Raw genomic sequence first — 14604 nt, 5'->3', positions numbered from 1 at the left:
TGTTCAGAAGATCAATATCTATCTATCTAATATATTTATTTCTGGAAATGGCAGTTCAGGATTATGTGAAGCAAAGGAATAAATGACAGGTGAGTAGCCATATTCCACAGGTAAGAATACGTTGCACTAATACAGGAACTTTTATCTGAGGATTTTAAACACTACCTCAAATATTAAATCTTACAACAACCCCGTGGAATATTTTACCCACTTGACAGATGGCTGAACTGTGCAACCAGGGATTAAGTGACTTGTCGAAAGCTAAACAGTGAATCAGTGGCAATGTCAGGAAAAGAACCCAGGAGTCCCAACGGTCAGTGCCTATTTTCACTTCTACGTAACACTCCTTCACATAGCTAGGGATAGAAGCCAGTATTCCTGATTTCTAGCGTCCTGCTCTAACCACTAGACAATAATCTCTCTCATAACTGGGAAAAGAAGACAGCAGTTCTAACTCCTAGTGACCTACTTTAATCAACAACCAACTATCCTTTCTACAATCGAGAATAGAAGCCAAGAGTCCTGACTGTCAATATCTTGCTCCAACCACTAGAAACACTCCCTCTCTGAAACAGAGTGTCCCTGTGACTTATTTGAGCTTAATCCCAGATCTGTGCAGGTCAATGAAATTGTGAAGGGGCGCAGACAAATCTGAGGTAGGAACAGCGTGTCCCTTCCTGATGACCTCGAGGTGGAAGATGATGCTTTGAGGTCATGTTCAGGATCAAATTGAGCTTTAGTAAGTTAAAGGATTTCAACGTGATGGATGGAAGGGCAGAAGAAAAAAAAAGCCCATGGTAGTCTCTCATGAGGCACTTTGGTGGTTATTGACTGGCTGAAGCAGCACAGATTTCTAATTAACAAAACTGGAACATACCAGCCAGACCTGGACACAGAGAGAAGATGAGAGCAGTATCCATGTTTCACCAGATTGCCTTTGTGTTAGAGTCATTTTTACACTTTGCACACCACATTAATGGGAATTTCACCTGCATTTAAACATAGCAGTGGTTACAAGGAGAGAGAGCCTGATAGCACGCCATGCCACATGGCAGAAGCACGGTCATACTGATGCAGAATATTACAGAAGAGGCATACACACTGTGCTCTCACCTGGAGACATTATTTTTGTTCTTTCTTATTTGTTGCTTTCACTTAATCCAAACAAAAAAAGTCAGGCAGATGGGTTGCTCTTTGTGTATGGAAAAACATGACCGTCTACTAAGTTCTTATTTCCTCATGATCTCCTGCTTTTTCATCCCTAGACTAGTAATATTCCTAAATATGCCACCTTGTCTTCATCTCTATTATATTCCACAAACAACCCCACCTCTTTACAACCCTATCTATCCTTCCCACCCACACCCTGCTTCCTCTTTTATTTAGATATTCCTTGCTCTATTTCCTCCCAAAGCTTTCAAGAGCTTTTCTCCTCATCCCAAGACTCTAGCGTCCTCCCTACAAAAGTATTTCTGCCGTGTTTTCAGACCCCTAACCTGCTTTTTCTTGCTGCCCTGAATCTGGGGCAGGTATTATTTCCAAGGCTTATGTCATCTGAATTACCAGAGATCAATACATGTATTAAATGCGTTAATTAGAAGTCTGTGCATTTCCACTCCATCGATAACATGAGACGCACATGGGCCTCTTATATTGAACACAGAGAAACCCTTTGACACATCAACCCTCAGTACAATCCATGTCATGGATACAACTCCTTTCTATTCCCACAGGATCAGTCAGAAGGACACATTGTCCTCACCCCAGCACATACTGTAGTCAAAGTTTCATCTGAGGATCTCAAAGGGCTTCAACAAATATTAACTAAGCACCAGGGAGACAGGCCAGTGAGATTAAAACTGAAGCACAGAACAGGGAAGTGTTTTTGATTTTTAAACAATGTTTAAACATTTTAAAATGGCTCTGCAGCTGGTGCGATCGATGCTTATCACATTGGCTCCGTGTCTTCCCTCCATCTGTTTATTGTATCTGCCTCTTGTATACTTAAATTCTACGCTCGTCAAGGCAGTGACCATCTTTTTTTATTATTTGTTTGTACCGTGCTTAGCACAATGGGGTCCAGATCAGAGTCTTTAGGTGCTATGAATACAAACGAACAATAATAATAAATTACTCCAAAGGAAGCAACATGTAGTATGGAAACTCAAGTTACCCCCAAACCGTGCACTGTACCCATGACATGAGTATGGCAACACAGGAATGTGTATTCAGTATATAAATTAACCTGCGGAACTCATTGTTGCAGGGTATTCCTGAGACAATTCTTTGGCAAGGTTCAGATCATTCTTTTTTTTTTTAAATCCTATTTACTGTAACTGTGGAGTCCTCGTTATCCATATAAATGTCTAATCCTCGTCAGAATTCTACCAAGCTGTTGGCCTCAATTATGTATTGTGGCAACAAGTTCCACAGGATAATTCTAAATCGTGTAGAGAAGAATTTCCTTTTAAACGCTTCTAAATTTGCTGCCTTTCACTTTCATTGGGTGTCTGCTTGGCTCACGGAGCTCAAGAGTTTGGTAGGATTAATAAAAGGATTAGACATTTATGTAGGGATGAGAACATCCTATTAGGAGTGAAAATCCATAAGGGATGTGAACTTACCATCTTCAGGGCATAAACCAACCACTAAGTGACAGGGGATAGGAAGAATCATCTTCTGGGGACGGATTACTCTGTAAACATCCACCACAAAGACTTTTTGCTGCTTCCTCTGAAGTATCTTGTATTATTTGGGAATAGAATACTGGACTAGGTCAGCTCTGAGAGTCTTACATTCCAATGTATCTACCTCTTGGTATGTAACAACTTGGTCCTGACTGGCCAGGGACAGGGCATCACGGATGCAGATTGTGGATTAAAATTAGACACCGAATGCTGCTAAACATAGGAAGTACGTATATTTGCACCTGTCCTGCATGAACACAATCAGCTTTGAGGCCGCTCATATTTACGGTTTATGGATGACAGTATAACAGCAGATACTTGTTTTTCTCCCCCCTGGTAATGGGAGGCCGTCGGTCATGACGTTACACAGAAAACCTTGGTCCACAAAAGGCTTTTAGAACTTACTACCTGATCTGTGCTTGGTGTATCTGTAATGTCATTCATGCTTCTGCTTTGCGCATGGCCTAAAGAAAACACAAGGGAAAGACACGGTAAGAAACATTTAGAGGCCACAAACCTTCTATGTACAGATTCACAGGCCCATTTTGTGCCCTTCACCTGTGTGGTTGACAAGCTGCTGAAAAGGAGAATGGGGTCCTAAATTGCCTCTAGCGCTGTCCATTTCTAGAATAGGCCAGATTCTGGTCCCATTTACAACAAGATAAATCTGGTGTGGCTCACCTGGACTAACTCCAGATTTAACATGGCATAAATGTGATCAGAACAGAGTTACCCTGGTGGAGTTCACTGGATTTATACCAGTGTAACTAGGATCAGATTCTGGCCACGTGTTGACACTTATCTCTTATACTGCCTGGGCCAAATTTTGCCATCACATTTGCATTTACAACTCCCGCTGAGTTAATGGGTATGGCATGGATGGATCTGGGGGGCAGAAATTTGCTCCATTTTTTGGGTCCCTTTACCCTCTTCCTGTGACACGTTGCCCCAGTTTCCATCTTTTCCCATCAGGGCTTTCTCAAGGTCTGTGGGAAGCTGCAGTTCCAGGAGAGTTCATATATGTCAAATCAGTGGGTGGTTAATGAAAGCTTTGCACACAGTCCCCTTTGGGGGTGACAAGCCACTTATCTCTCAAAGTATAACCAAACTACCAATTTCCAGGAAACATGCAGCAAAAATCAAGATATCATATGCCACGAATGCCTAGCAATAAGAGGAGGCGAAGGGATTAATTCTGTTACTCAAAGCTTTTCCCCCCCCTTCTTCAAGGGCAGGGCCGGCTCCAGGCACCAGCCCACCAAGCTTGTGCTTGGGACGGCACCTGGAGGGGGGCGGCGCGGCGCTCTGGCCGCCGGGGAGAGTGGGGCCACGGCCGGGCTCGCCGCCCTGCCCCCTGCGCTCTGGCCGCTGGGGGGAGAGCGGAGCCCCGGCCGGGGCTCGCCGCCCTCCTCCCAGGGCTCCAGCCACCCTCCCCCCTGGCGCCCTCCCCCCGGCCGCCGGGGGGAGAGCGGAGCCCCCGCTGGGGCTCGCCGCCCTCCTCCCAGGGCTCCGACCGCCCTCCCCCCGGCCGCCGGGGGGAGAGCGGAGCCCCGGCCGGGGCTCGCCGCCCTCCTCCCAGGGCTCCAGCCACCCTCCCCCCTGGCGCCCTCCCCCCGGCCGCCGGGGGGAGAGCGGAGCCCCCGCCGGGGCTCGCCGCCCTCCCCCCGGGGCTCCGGCCGCCCTCCCCCCCCCCAGTGGGGGGGGGGGGGCGGCCGGAGGCTTTTTTGCCTGGGGCGGCAAAAAAGCCAGAGCCGGCCCTGTTCAAGGGCTATATAAATTTAAACTCATTTTTGACATTGTTTCGATTTTAAGCAACAATCCACCCCGAGTCCCTCCTCCTCGATTTTGTGGTTTTGCAATTTCCTATTTTTCAAAAAATATTTCTCTTCAGAACTCAAAAGGGGAAGCCAATTGCCAGAAAATACAGGGTGAACAATGAAATTGACTCAAACTGAAACACAGTGCTGCCAAATATTCAAAGTAAGCAATCTGAAAAAAAAAAAAACAACCCCAAATGATTCCCCTCCCCTAATTTCTTTTAGTTACAGTAATTTTAAATGTGACTTGTAAAAATAGCCTGTAGAACATTTTCAGACAGCTGGCCTGGTGAATAGAGACTCAGGAGGTCTAGGTTCAATCCCCAGTTTCCCTACAGAGTCTTGCCTGACCACGGCCCACCAATTTAGGACCAGAACTTTAAAGGGAGATAGGTAGCTAACTCTCTTTTTAAATCTGGCCCTTAGTGTCCTTGTGCCTTTGATTCCCCATCTGGGCAATAATAATTTTTCTCTTCCACTGTTTGTCTGTCTCATGCATTTAGACTGTAAGCTCTTTGGGGCAGGGACTGTCTCTTATTACGTATATATACAGCACCTAGCGCAACGCTGTCCTGATCTCAGATGAAGCACATAGAAGCTACAGTAACAACAAGGGCAAGTTTAAAGTTGACAGGCTCCCATTAATTACTTCCTATGAGGATCTTGGAACCAAATGATTTAAAAAAAAAAATCAATCAAATCCTACTGCTTGAACAGAACAGCTTAGACAGACTAGAAGAACCAGCTCAGAGCTAAGCGAGTTCTAGAGCTGGGTGCTAGCTTCCAGCCAAAGTTCTCCAATTCATTTGGAAGCTGACATTTTTAAGCTGGTGGGATTGCTAATGGGAGCAAGAGGGCATGTCTACTGCAGTACAGCTCTAGTGTAGACGCTTCTGACATCAACAGAAGCGTTTTTACCATCTATGTAGTTAATCCACCTCCTCAAGTGGTGGCACCTAGGTTGATGGAAGAATCAGGGGTTAGGTCAACTTAGCTATGCACACAGCGGTGTGAATTTTTCACACCTGAGAGCGACACAGCTAGGTTGATCTAAATTTTAAATGTAGACCATTGCTGAAGCAGTTAAAAATAATTATGACTTGTTAGTCTACGCATTTTGATTGTTTTCTTGTTCTATCGCAGGGGTCGGCAACATTTCAGAAGTGGTGTGCCGAGTCTTCATTTATTCACTCTAATTTAAGGTTTTGCGTGCCAGTAATACATTTTAACATTTTTAGAAGGTCTCTTTCTATAAGTCTATAATATATAACTAAACTATTGTAGTATGTAAAATAAATAAGGTTTTAAAAATGTTTAAGAAGCTTCATTTAAAATTAAATTAAAATGCAGAGCCCCCCAGACCGGTGGCCAGGATCTGGGTAGTGTGAGTGCCACTGAAAATCAGCTCGCGTGCCGACTTCGGCACCCGTGCCATAGGTTGCCTGTTCTATTGTCTTGCGATTCTCTTTAAAGCTTTATACCTCATGGGTCACTCCATCATCATCCATAACAGTAGTATTCATCTGCCTGAGGGCTGTGGTGCAAATTGATGGCCAAATCCTAAGGTCCTTACTCGGTTTTTATTCATTTCTTTCCCCTCTCAACAATGCTTTCCCCTGACTAAGTGTAACCCACTGGTGAATGTGCGTATCAAGTCCCCCGCTATGGTGATCCACAGAGAATAGGAGTTGATACAGACACCAGAAAGGGATCCTGTAGCAGCTCACGCTTTTCTATCTGGAGGTCTCTGATTCCATCCCCAGTGTGTCGGCCAACACCCCGGCCATCACATAAATATTTGGGGCTACATTCAAACAAGAATTTAGGCACTGAACTGCCACTTTAGGCACCTTAATCCCACAATCATCCCCCCACCCCCAGGATTCACAAAAGCCCTGTTCAGCTGCCACCAACCCCGGTAGATAGCTAAATGTTTGCAGGAAAAGTTCCCCAGGTACTTGCGTATCTGAGGTCTGCAGCCTCATGCTAGGCATCCAGACACCTGAGCCTCAGCGGATGAGGTGTTCCTCCACCTAAATCATGTGTGGGCCCCCATCTGGGAGGCGAGCCCTGAACACGCCTACCGAGCTCACACAAAACAGGGGAGGAGAGCCTCTCCCTTGCGTCTTAGCCCAATGGTGAAGCCACTCACTTGGGATGTGGCACACCCCTGGTTCAAGTCCCCCCTCCACTTGAAGTGGGACAGGTCACTTCTCAAGGGAGTGCCCTAACCACTGAGCTATGGGATATTCTGATGTGGGGCTGCCTCAGTCTCTCCCGTCAAAACTGTTCCACTGTGAATACATAATTAAGAGTAATTGGGCCAGAGAGCGCAAGGACAAGAATGACTCAGTAGCCTGGTGGCTACAGCACTCGCCTGGGAGATGAGACCCCCAGTCTCCCTGCTGTTGATGTTCCACCTTCTCCTGCCCACCCCCTACCCCAGCTTCTTGCATCCTTGGCATCTCCCATTGGCTAACTTAACTGGCACCTGGCCTCCAGCGTGCTGGCTTTTGTGAACCCCATTCTGAGGTGCCTGCCTCTTCCCTTTCACTGTACAGGGAGCCTGGCCGCCTAACTTGGGCTTTGTGATTCACAGTGATTTTCTAGGTGCTTAAAAATTAAGCCTGGCAATGCTCAGCATCACCACGCCCAAATGCCTTTGTGAATCCAGCCCTTCGGGGTTCGCATCAGTGTAATTTGATTTCAATGTGAATTACACCCACTAGAGTAATCAGAGCAGGCTGAAAAATGCAAACATTTTCCCCTCCCCCCCCCCCCCCGATTTTCATCTCAGGTTGAGATTGTCACTTGCCCTACACCCCTACACAGCAGGATAAGGAGTTGTAAGGTATGGAGGGGGAAGTCGTCTGTGCCAACTATCCAGCTGTCATAGACTGTGACTCTAAGTCAGAACGTGGTTCCTGAAGCAGCGTAATTATGTGCTGCCCCTTGCTCAGGGCTTGCTGCAAAGCGATGATTTGTCATTTTAAAAACCTTTAATTTTTAAATGACACTTTGCAATAAGTTCTACCTGGCAATACACTGTAGTTATGCTTTTTGATACCTATAATTGCCACCAATGCATAAAAATGGAAGAACTACAAGGCTGAGGATAACTGCAGTGTAATTGAAATGTAGCTAGACACACCTGGGCTCCAAAAAGCGATGTAATAAGATGAACACCCAGAGGTGTAACAATAAGGGAGTCTGTAATGCAGTTCCCCTTCCGGTTATCTGAATTACTTGTAATAAGTTATTGAAAATCATAGCCACAGCGTAACTATGCTGCAATTGCAATGTAAGTGCACAGTAACTACAATCACCCTGGGATAAAGTGGCATTCATCTTTCTCTAATCTCTTTCAATCATGGTAATTTTAGAGTTTACTTAGAGCAACATTTGCAGATGGAAAAGTGATTTTCAAGTAGACCATTCTCGCTTTCTTGCTCTAGGAAACAGTTGTTTACAACCGAGACCCAAAGAGATTATGTACTTTGCCAAATGTGAATCAGTCAAATAACCAGGATTAGAACTCAGGAGTACAGACTCCCAACCAGGTGTTTGTTCTGCTAGACACTGCTGCCTCGCTAAACAAGTAAGTAGCTGTTGTTCAACTTACGTAAACGTCCATAATTTGCGTTCTGTCTCATTCTAAGATCTTCGGTGGAGCGGTGGAAGCTGGCCCCTGCTGCTGGGCTCCGGACAGGACTGCGATCTGAGAAGGAGAGAGCATTTACATCACATACATGTACATAATGAGGCTGTCAGCAAATGCTGCCAGCTCGGATCGTGTGTGACCATCAATGACTACAGCTTGTCATTTTCAGGTATTGAAACTCGGGTGGCAAATTAATTGTCCAGTGCTTAATTTGGATAGATTTCACACACCTATTGATATTCTGCAAGCTTGGCTATGAATTCAGCAGCATTTCCCACTTTTGGCCCAGGCAGAGTAATTTTTCTATTAGGAAGGAACGGTCTTACTTCTGCCAGGGTATTTTAAATATTTTCCTTGTTGGGTGAATTTCATCCCTGTGCAGAGGGCCAATACAAGGCTTATGCCACTACCTTAGTCCCATTTAAGCCCTATTTTGAGGCCTGAAGTGGCATTTGACTGATGCGCAGGCCCTCTCTGCAGAAGGATGAACATCACACAGTGTGAACACAAGCTCTACGACTTACAACTGGCCTTTGTGCTCAGATACCATGGTTATAATTGAGGAGAGAAACTGAGCAAGGCCATGGAACTTGGCGTGGTGTGTGACAGACTGATGATATCCTGTATTGTCCTGAAGAACCATTCTGGAATTAAGATAAACTTCATTAAATTAAGTTAAACCTTATCGAATTAGGGCTAATACCTTTGGGGCACACTGTATTAAAAAGGTAGGTTACTGTGGCACTGTATGTACTTTCTCTAGTAGGGAAGGAAGGATGCTAATGAACTTCCTCTGTTATCAACCCTTTGAAGCCACCCCCTGGCTTATACTAATTCAAACTGGAGTCTCCAGCAGGGACCAAGAGACAAAAAAGGGGTTTGGATAAATAGCCTTCTGCATGATCCAGGGGATGGACAGAACCCCCGACACATGGAGGGCCCCAATCCCTAGGGTAGGGTTGAAAGGACTGAGCCTCCTGAGGCCCCATAAACCTGGGAGCTTGTTCTGAGCTGAAGCTGTGCTGAACTTGTGGCCACAAAGGAATCCCCGTGGGTTGAGGGTTGAAGAACGACTCTTGCCAGCATCCATGAGAGGGTGCGGGTGATGCTTGGTAAGCTTATTAGCAAGCGTGCAGATTCCTTTATTGTTTTAATATGATTTCTCTGTAATCCTTTTTACCTTAAAAATGAAGTAGGCTTGCATAGGAAGTGCTGTGTGGTACCTTGTAGCAATTACACCTGTTAACCATCTCTGGAGAGCAAGCAAGCAATGTCCTTGGGCAACCTGCCAGTGGTGGGAATACATGGTGAAGGCAGGGTACTGTGCAGACGGGAGATACCCTGATCAGAAGGGAGGGAGGGGGAGACAGAGAGGGGAAGGGAAAAGGGAACGGCCTGAGAGTGGGTGCCCTTGACTGGACCACTAAGCGGGAATATAGGGGCAGTTGCCCTGAACTCTGACATATACTAGGGGACTTGGGTTGCAGTAGATAGAAGCTCACACTCTCATAGCTGTGTTGGCTCTGCAGGTAGGGTGACCAGACAGCAAATGTGAAAAATTGGAACAGGGCCTGGGGGTAATAGGATCCTATATAAGAAAAAGACCCCAAAATCGGGACTGTCCCTATAAAATCGGGACATCTGGTCACCCTATCTGCAGGAGTCACAGGCAAAAATTAGTACAAAACACACCTTCATGCCTAAAAAGAGCGGACAGAATTCTGAATAAACACAAAAGGGCCTGATTCTGATCTTGCTTACACGGTGGATGTAATCCATTCACTTCACTGGAGCCACTCCTGATTTACACTGGTGTAAAGAAGATCAGGATGAGACCCAGAGAATAGCTCTTTTGATTAAGAAGGGGCCGTTTTCAATACAGACACTGTTTATGGTACAGCTGCATTGCAAGCATTTACGGACATCCAGCACCTCCCCAGCGTTAATTCAACGCTGCTGCCAGGGTGGGATCTTGTCCTGTGACAAAGAACTCCTCACTAGAGCTGGTCAGTGAATCTGCGTTCCACAGGAAGTTCCAATATTCTGAATAATCCCCGAAATGTCCTCAAAATGAGAATTGCTAGTATCAAAAATGTTGCTAGTATCAAAACATTTGGCCTTTTTCATTATATTAAATGTTAAATATAACATATACATAATATTCTACACACAATATGTAAATATATTAAAATCTATATTTTAGACTAAAAGTCAAAACAAAACTGAACTTTGATTCAAAATGTTTTTGACATAAAAAAATGCTTCATTTTGACATTTTTCCCCATCAAAAAAATGTTGTTGAAATCGACGTGTTCCCATGAAAAATTTAGATTAAATGGCATTTCTCAATGAAAAACTTCTGTCAAAATTTTTTTGACCAGCTCTACTTATTGCTGATAGGCTGGAAGCAACAAGATGAATAGCAGCTAGAACAACAGCAATAAAAATCTTCCCTGCAATTTAATAATGGGCCCAACGCAGCACCCACTGAAGTGAACAGCAGAACTCCCTTTGTGGGTAAACAATCTGCCCCTGTATTTTCCTGTATGTTGTCAATATTCATTCCAACGACTTATTACTCCTAAATGGAAAAAGACCCACAGTGTAAAACATCAATGAGGAGTAATAACCACAGCCAAAACACCAAGGCTAGAAATCACTAAATTATGAGCAAAGTTCTGCTCTGAGCTGTTGGGTGAATCTCCGTTCTGCTCCCCAGAGTCATGGATGCCTCGTTGAAGTCAATGAAAGTATGCATGCCGGGAGAGCAGGCTATCGGCGATTACATCTGATGTGCGGAAGTGAAACCTTAGGTTTGCACTTTAGGTTAGTCTAGAGAGTGGACAACTTAAGGTCATTACATCCAAGATTCCACCAAAGTGCCTCCCATTTGAGCCAAAGTTAATATCCTAGACTGGAAACAGAGAAATCCCCCTTTAAAATGGCTAAAAACAGGAAACAATCATGCAACAGACTGGATTCGTTCTATAGAGCAAGCAACCCAGTGGCATACCACATCAGAGCAAGCTTCCAGCACAGCCCCCTGCCAGGATGCCTTCGCCCTGACATGGAGATCAGTTTTCAATGTGCCGTCCAGCCTTCGGCCTCTCTGCTGGAATGGTCACAAAAGGTGCCATTTACAGCCCCACGGGGTGATGCTACTGTGATGGGGAACTCTACGGAGACCACCAGCTTGCTTCACACAAACCAATGTCAGACGAGTAATATTTTTTGTTTACTAACAACCTCAGAAGGATTTGAATGGATAACATGGATTTTATAGGCTGTAAAAGGCTGGGCTTGCCATGTAGCACCCCCTTCTGGCCAAGCGAGGTTGTGCAGAGGCCCTGCCTCAGTTTACTCTCCTCAAGGCTCCTTAGATAAATTCCACCAGGCCTGAGTCCTTTAAACATTCCCCTGCTGTATATACATAAATTACAGACAATTCACAACATTCAATCCTGGGGCTTCTCCCTTTTTCCCAGGAGAGAGTCCTCCTCTCTCCTGAGTCATTTGCAGGCTTCCCTGCCTGGACCCTTTGTCCCCTGGTGTCTCAACTCAGCCCTGGGGCCTCTCCTCTTTTCCCAGGAGAGGATCCCAGCTTTCTGCTCTCTGCAGGAGCCCTCTAAGGCTATGTCTACCCTGGCAACTAAACGACAAAACTTGTCTTTCAGAGGTGTTAACAACTCCCCCAACCCCCCCGTGAAACACAAAAGTTTTGCTGCGACAAGTGCCAGCGTGAACAGCGCGTCGTCGGCAGGAGCACTCTCCTGCCGACAATGCGAACGCCGCTCGCTGGGGGTAGAAGTTTTTTGCTGACAAACAGCGGCTACACTGCGTGACTTTTAGCGCCACGGCTGCGGTGACACAGCCATGTCGCTAAAAGCTGTGTAGTGTAGACATCGCCCAAGTCTCTGCAGCTTTGCTCTGCCCCCACATTCCTCGCCCTGTTTCCCTCTTTATAAGGCCCAGGTGCCTTCCCTTAAGCCCAAATGAGCAGAAGTAATCACTCACAGGTTGCACTGGGTGCTGCTCCTTCATAAAGGGGCCAGTCACGCAGCGACATAGACTCTACATTCCTTTACCAATTCCCTGTGCCACCTTCTGGGCTCCTGTGGGTTCCATCCATCGTTCTCTGCTATGATCTCACGGTCCCTTCTGGCCTTAAGCTCTACGAATCTAAGAACCACCAGCTTTGTTTTTATCTACACGTTTCACATACGGCATAAGAGTTGTAGAATGTACTGAATGAAATCCCAAAGTCTGTGTTCAAGGGGAAGTGTAGAGGAACAGCATGACCCTGCATGCTGCTTATGTCCCAGTGAAGCCCATAGGTATTCATAGAGGCAGAGAAAATTGGTGGATTTGAGCCACAGGGCGGGAATGGGTTGTAAATGGAGCATAACAGAGGTGCTAGCCCTCTGTAGAGGGGGAGCATTTTACCTTCAGTCCTTACTGAGGCCCCTAGACTGCAACAAAAGTTTAGCCTGGGTTAAAAAAAAAGGAATAAGGACGTTGGGATACAGCCATGTGTGAGCTGAATCTTGTGAACTCACTTGTGTTGGACGAGACCGATTTGCCAATGTCTGCCAAGGATCGGTGGATTGGCTTCTTGGTCTGGTGGCGGTGTTTCCTCAGGAGCACGTAACTTATTTTCTCTCTCAGCTCTGGCTTGAGCAGACCATCCTCTATCTGCTTTTCAATAACATCATCTGAAAGAAGGACATTGGAAGCGCGTGCATGACTCGCTGGGCTGCGGTATGGCAGGTTCTGTTGCAAAAAAAATAAAATAAAAAAAATCCCCCTCCTTGCAAACTCTAGAACTGCATCACATGCCAAAGACTCAGACTTTAAGGTCATGAGGGACCATCATGATCATCTAATCTGACCTCCTGCACATCACAGGCCACAGAACCTCACCCACCCACTCCTGTAACAGACCCCTAACCTCTGGCTGAGTTACTGAAGTCCATAGGTGCTGACTCTGTGGGTGCTCCGGGGCTGGAGCACCCATGGGAAAAATTAGTGGGTGCTCAGTACCCACCAGCAGCCAAGCTCTCCCCGCCCCGCCTCCTCCCCCCTCCCAAGCACGCCGTGTCCCTGCTCCTCCCACTCCCTCCCAGCGCTTCCCGCCCCCGCCCCCTAACAGCTGTTTGGCAGCGCTAAGGACTTTCCCGGAGGGAGGGGGAGGAGCGGGGACGCGGCGCACTCGGGGGAGGAGGGGAGAAGGGGCGGGGACTTGGGGAAAGTGGGTGGAATGGTGGCGGGGCGAGGGCAGTGCGGGGGCGGGAAGAGGTTGAGCACCCACCGGGCAGAGGGGAAGTCAGCCCCTATGCTGAAGTCCTCAAATCATAATTTAAAGACTTCAAGTTACAGAGAATTCACCATTTACACTAGTTTAAACCTGCAAGTGACCTGTGCCTCATACGGCAGAGGAAGGCGAAAACCGCCCAGAGTCTCTGCCAATCTGACCTGGGGGAAAATTTCTTCCTGACCCCAAATGTGACAATCAATCAGTTAGAGATGTTGGCGAGACCCACCAGCCAGACACCTGGGAAATAATTCTCTGCAGTAACTTGGAGCCCTCCCCATCTGGTGTCCCATCCCTGGCTATTGGAGAGATTTGCTGCTAGCAGTTGCAAATTGGCTCCATGCCATTGTAGGCAGTCTCATCATACAAACTCTACGTGGTCTGTAGAGGCTATATGGTGGGATCAGATCATCACAGGTAAGTTCACGCTCCTTCTTTACTCAGAAAAAAATCACAGTTAATATCCTTCCTCCCCCTGGGGTTTTGCCTGTATAATGGAGTGTTGAACCAGGGCCGCGTTACTTTCCTTTTCTTAAAGGTGTAGTGCCCAATCCCCATTTGCCATGTACCTTATGTCATCATTTACATGCACATGATATCTGTGTAAAATGCAGCCATTCAGATATAGCAGGGTGTTGCATTAACTTTGCATAGGTGTGCAATGACGACACACAAGGAGCAAGGCAGTGAAGAATCAAGCTCGTTCTGCCTAAAGGGCCAACTCCTGCAGTTCTTGGGCAGGCAAAACTCCCACCATTGGGAAGAATCAAAGCTACATGATTTGGCTCAAAACAAACAATGTGCTCTCTCCAAGATGCCCATCACCACAATATCTGGGCATCAGTGAGATCAGTAGCGATTCACAGAAGGCACTAGGATGTTTTCATATGATAAAAACCTATCCCAGCGTGCAGTACGTATACATCTTCGAAGCAGTTACTATGCTAAGCTAATCTGACTGGGTTGGTGATGCCGATTTAGCTGCCTTAGGTCTTCATCTATACACAGACTTGCACAGAAATAACAAAATCAGTTTGGACTGTCTCCTTTTGTTATTTCAGTGCAGGTTTGTGGGTAGACCAGCCTTTATTTTACTGAGAGTCACCTCTTCTGATACGGTTAATTAAT

At 46.3% G+C, this 14604-nt stretch overlaps 1 protein-coding gene across 1 annotated transcript in view; it reads right to left on the bottom strand.

The window, feature by feature from the left end:
* SLC4A5 (solute carrier family 4 member 5) overlaps positions 1-14604 on the bottom strand; it is a 114534-nt gene that overhangs the window by 56972 nt on the left and 42958 nt on the right. Inside the window, exons 6-8 of the mRNA XM_065399333.1 lie at positions 12722-12877; positions 8127-8222; positions 3093-3151 (exon numbers count right to left, since the gene is read on the bottom strand). Coding sequence (XP_065255405.1) covers positions 3093-3151; positions 8127-8222; positions 12722-12877 — 311 coding nt within the window. The remainder of the gene's footprint in view (positions 1-3092; positions 3152-8126; positions 8223-12721; positions 12878-14604) is intronic.

This window comes from Emys orbicularis, chromosome 2 (genome assembly GCF_028017835.1).
Source record: "Emys orbicularis isolate rEmyOrb1 chromosome 2, rEmyOrb1.hap1, whole genome shotgun sequence".
Taxonomy (NCBI): Eukaryota; Metazoa; Chordata; order Testudines; family Emydidae; genus Emys; species Emys orbicularis.
The sequence above is the reverse complement of the archived record's forward strand: the minus strand, read 5'-3'. Positions and strand labels throughout refer to the sequence as shown.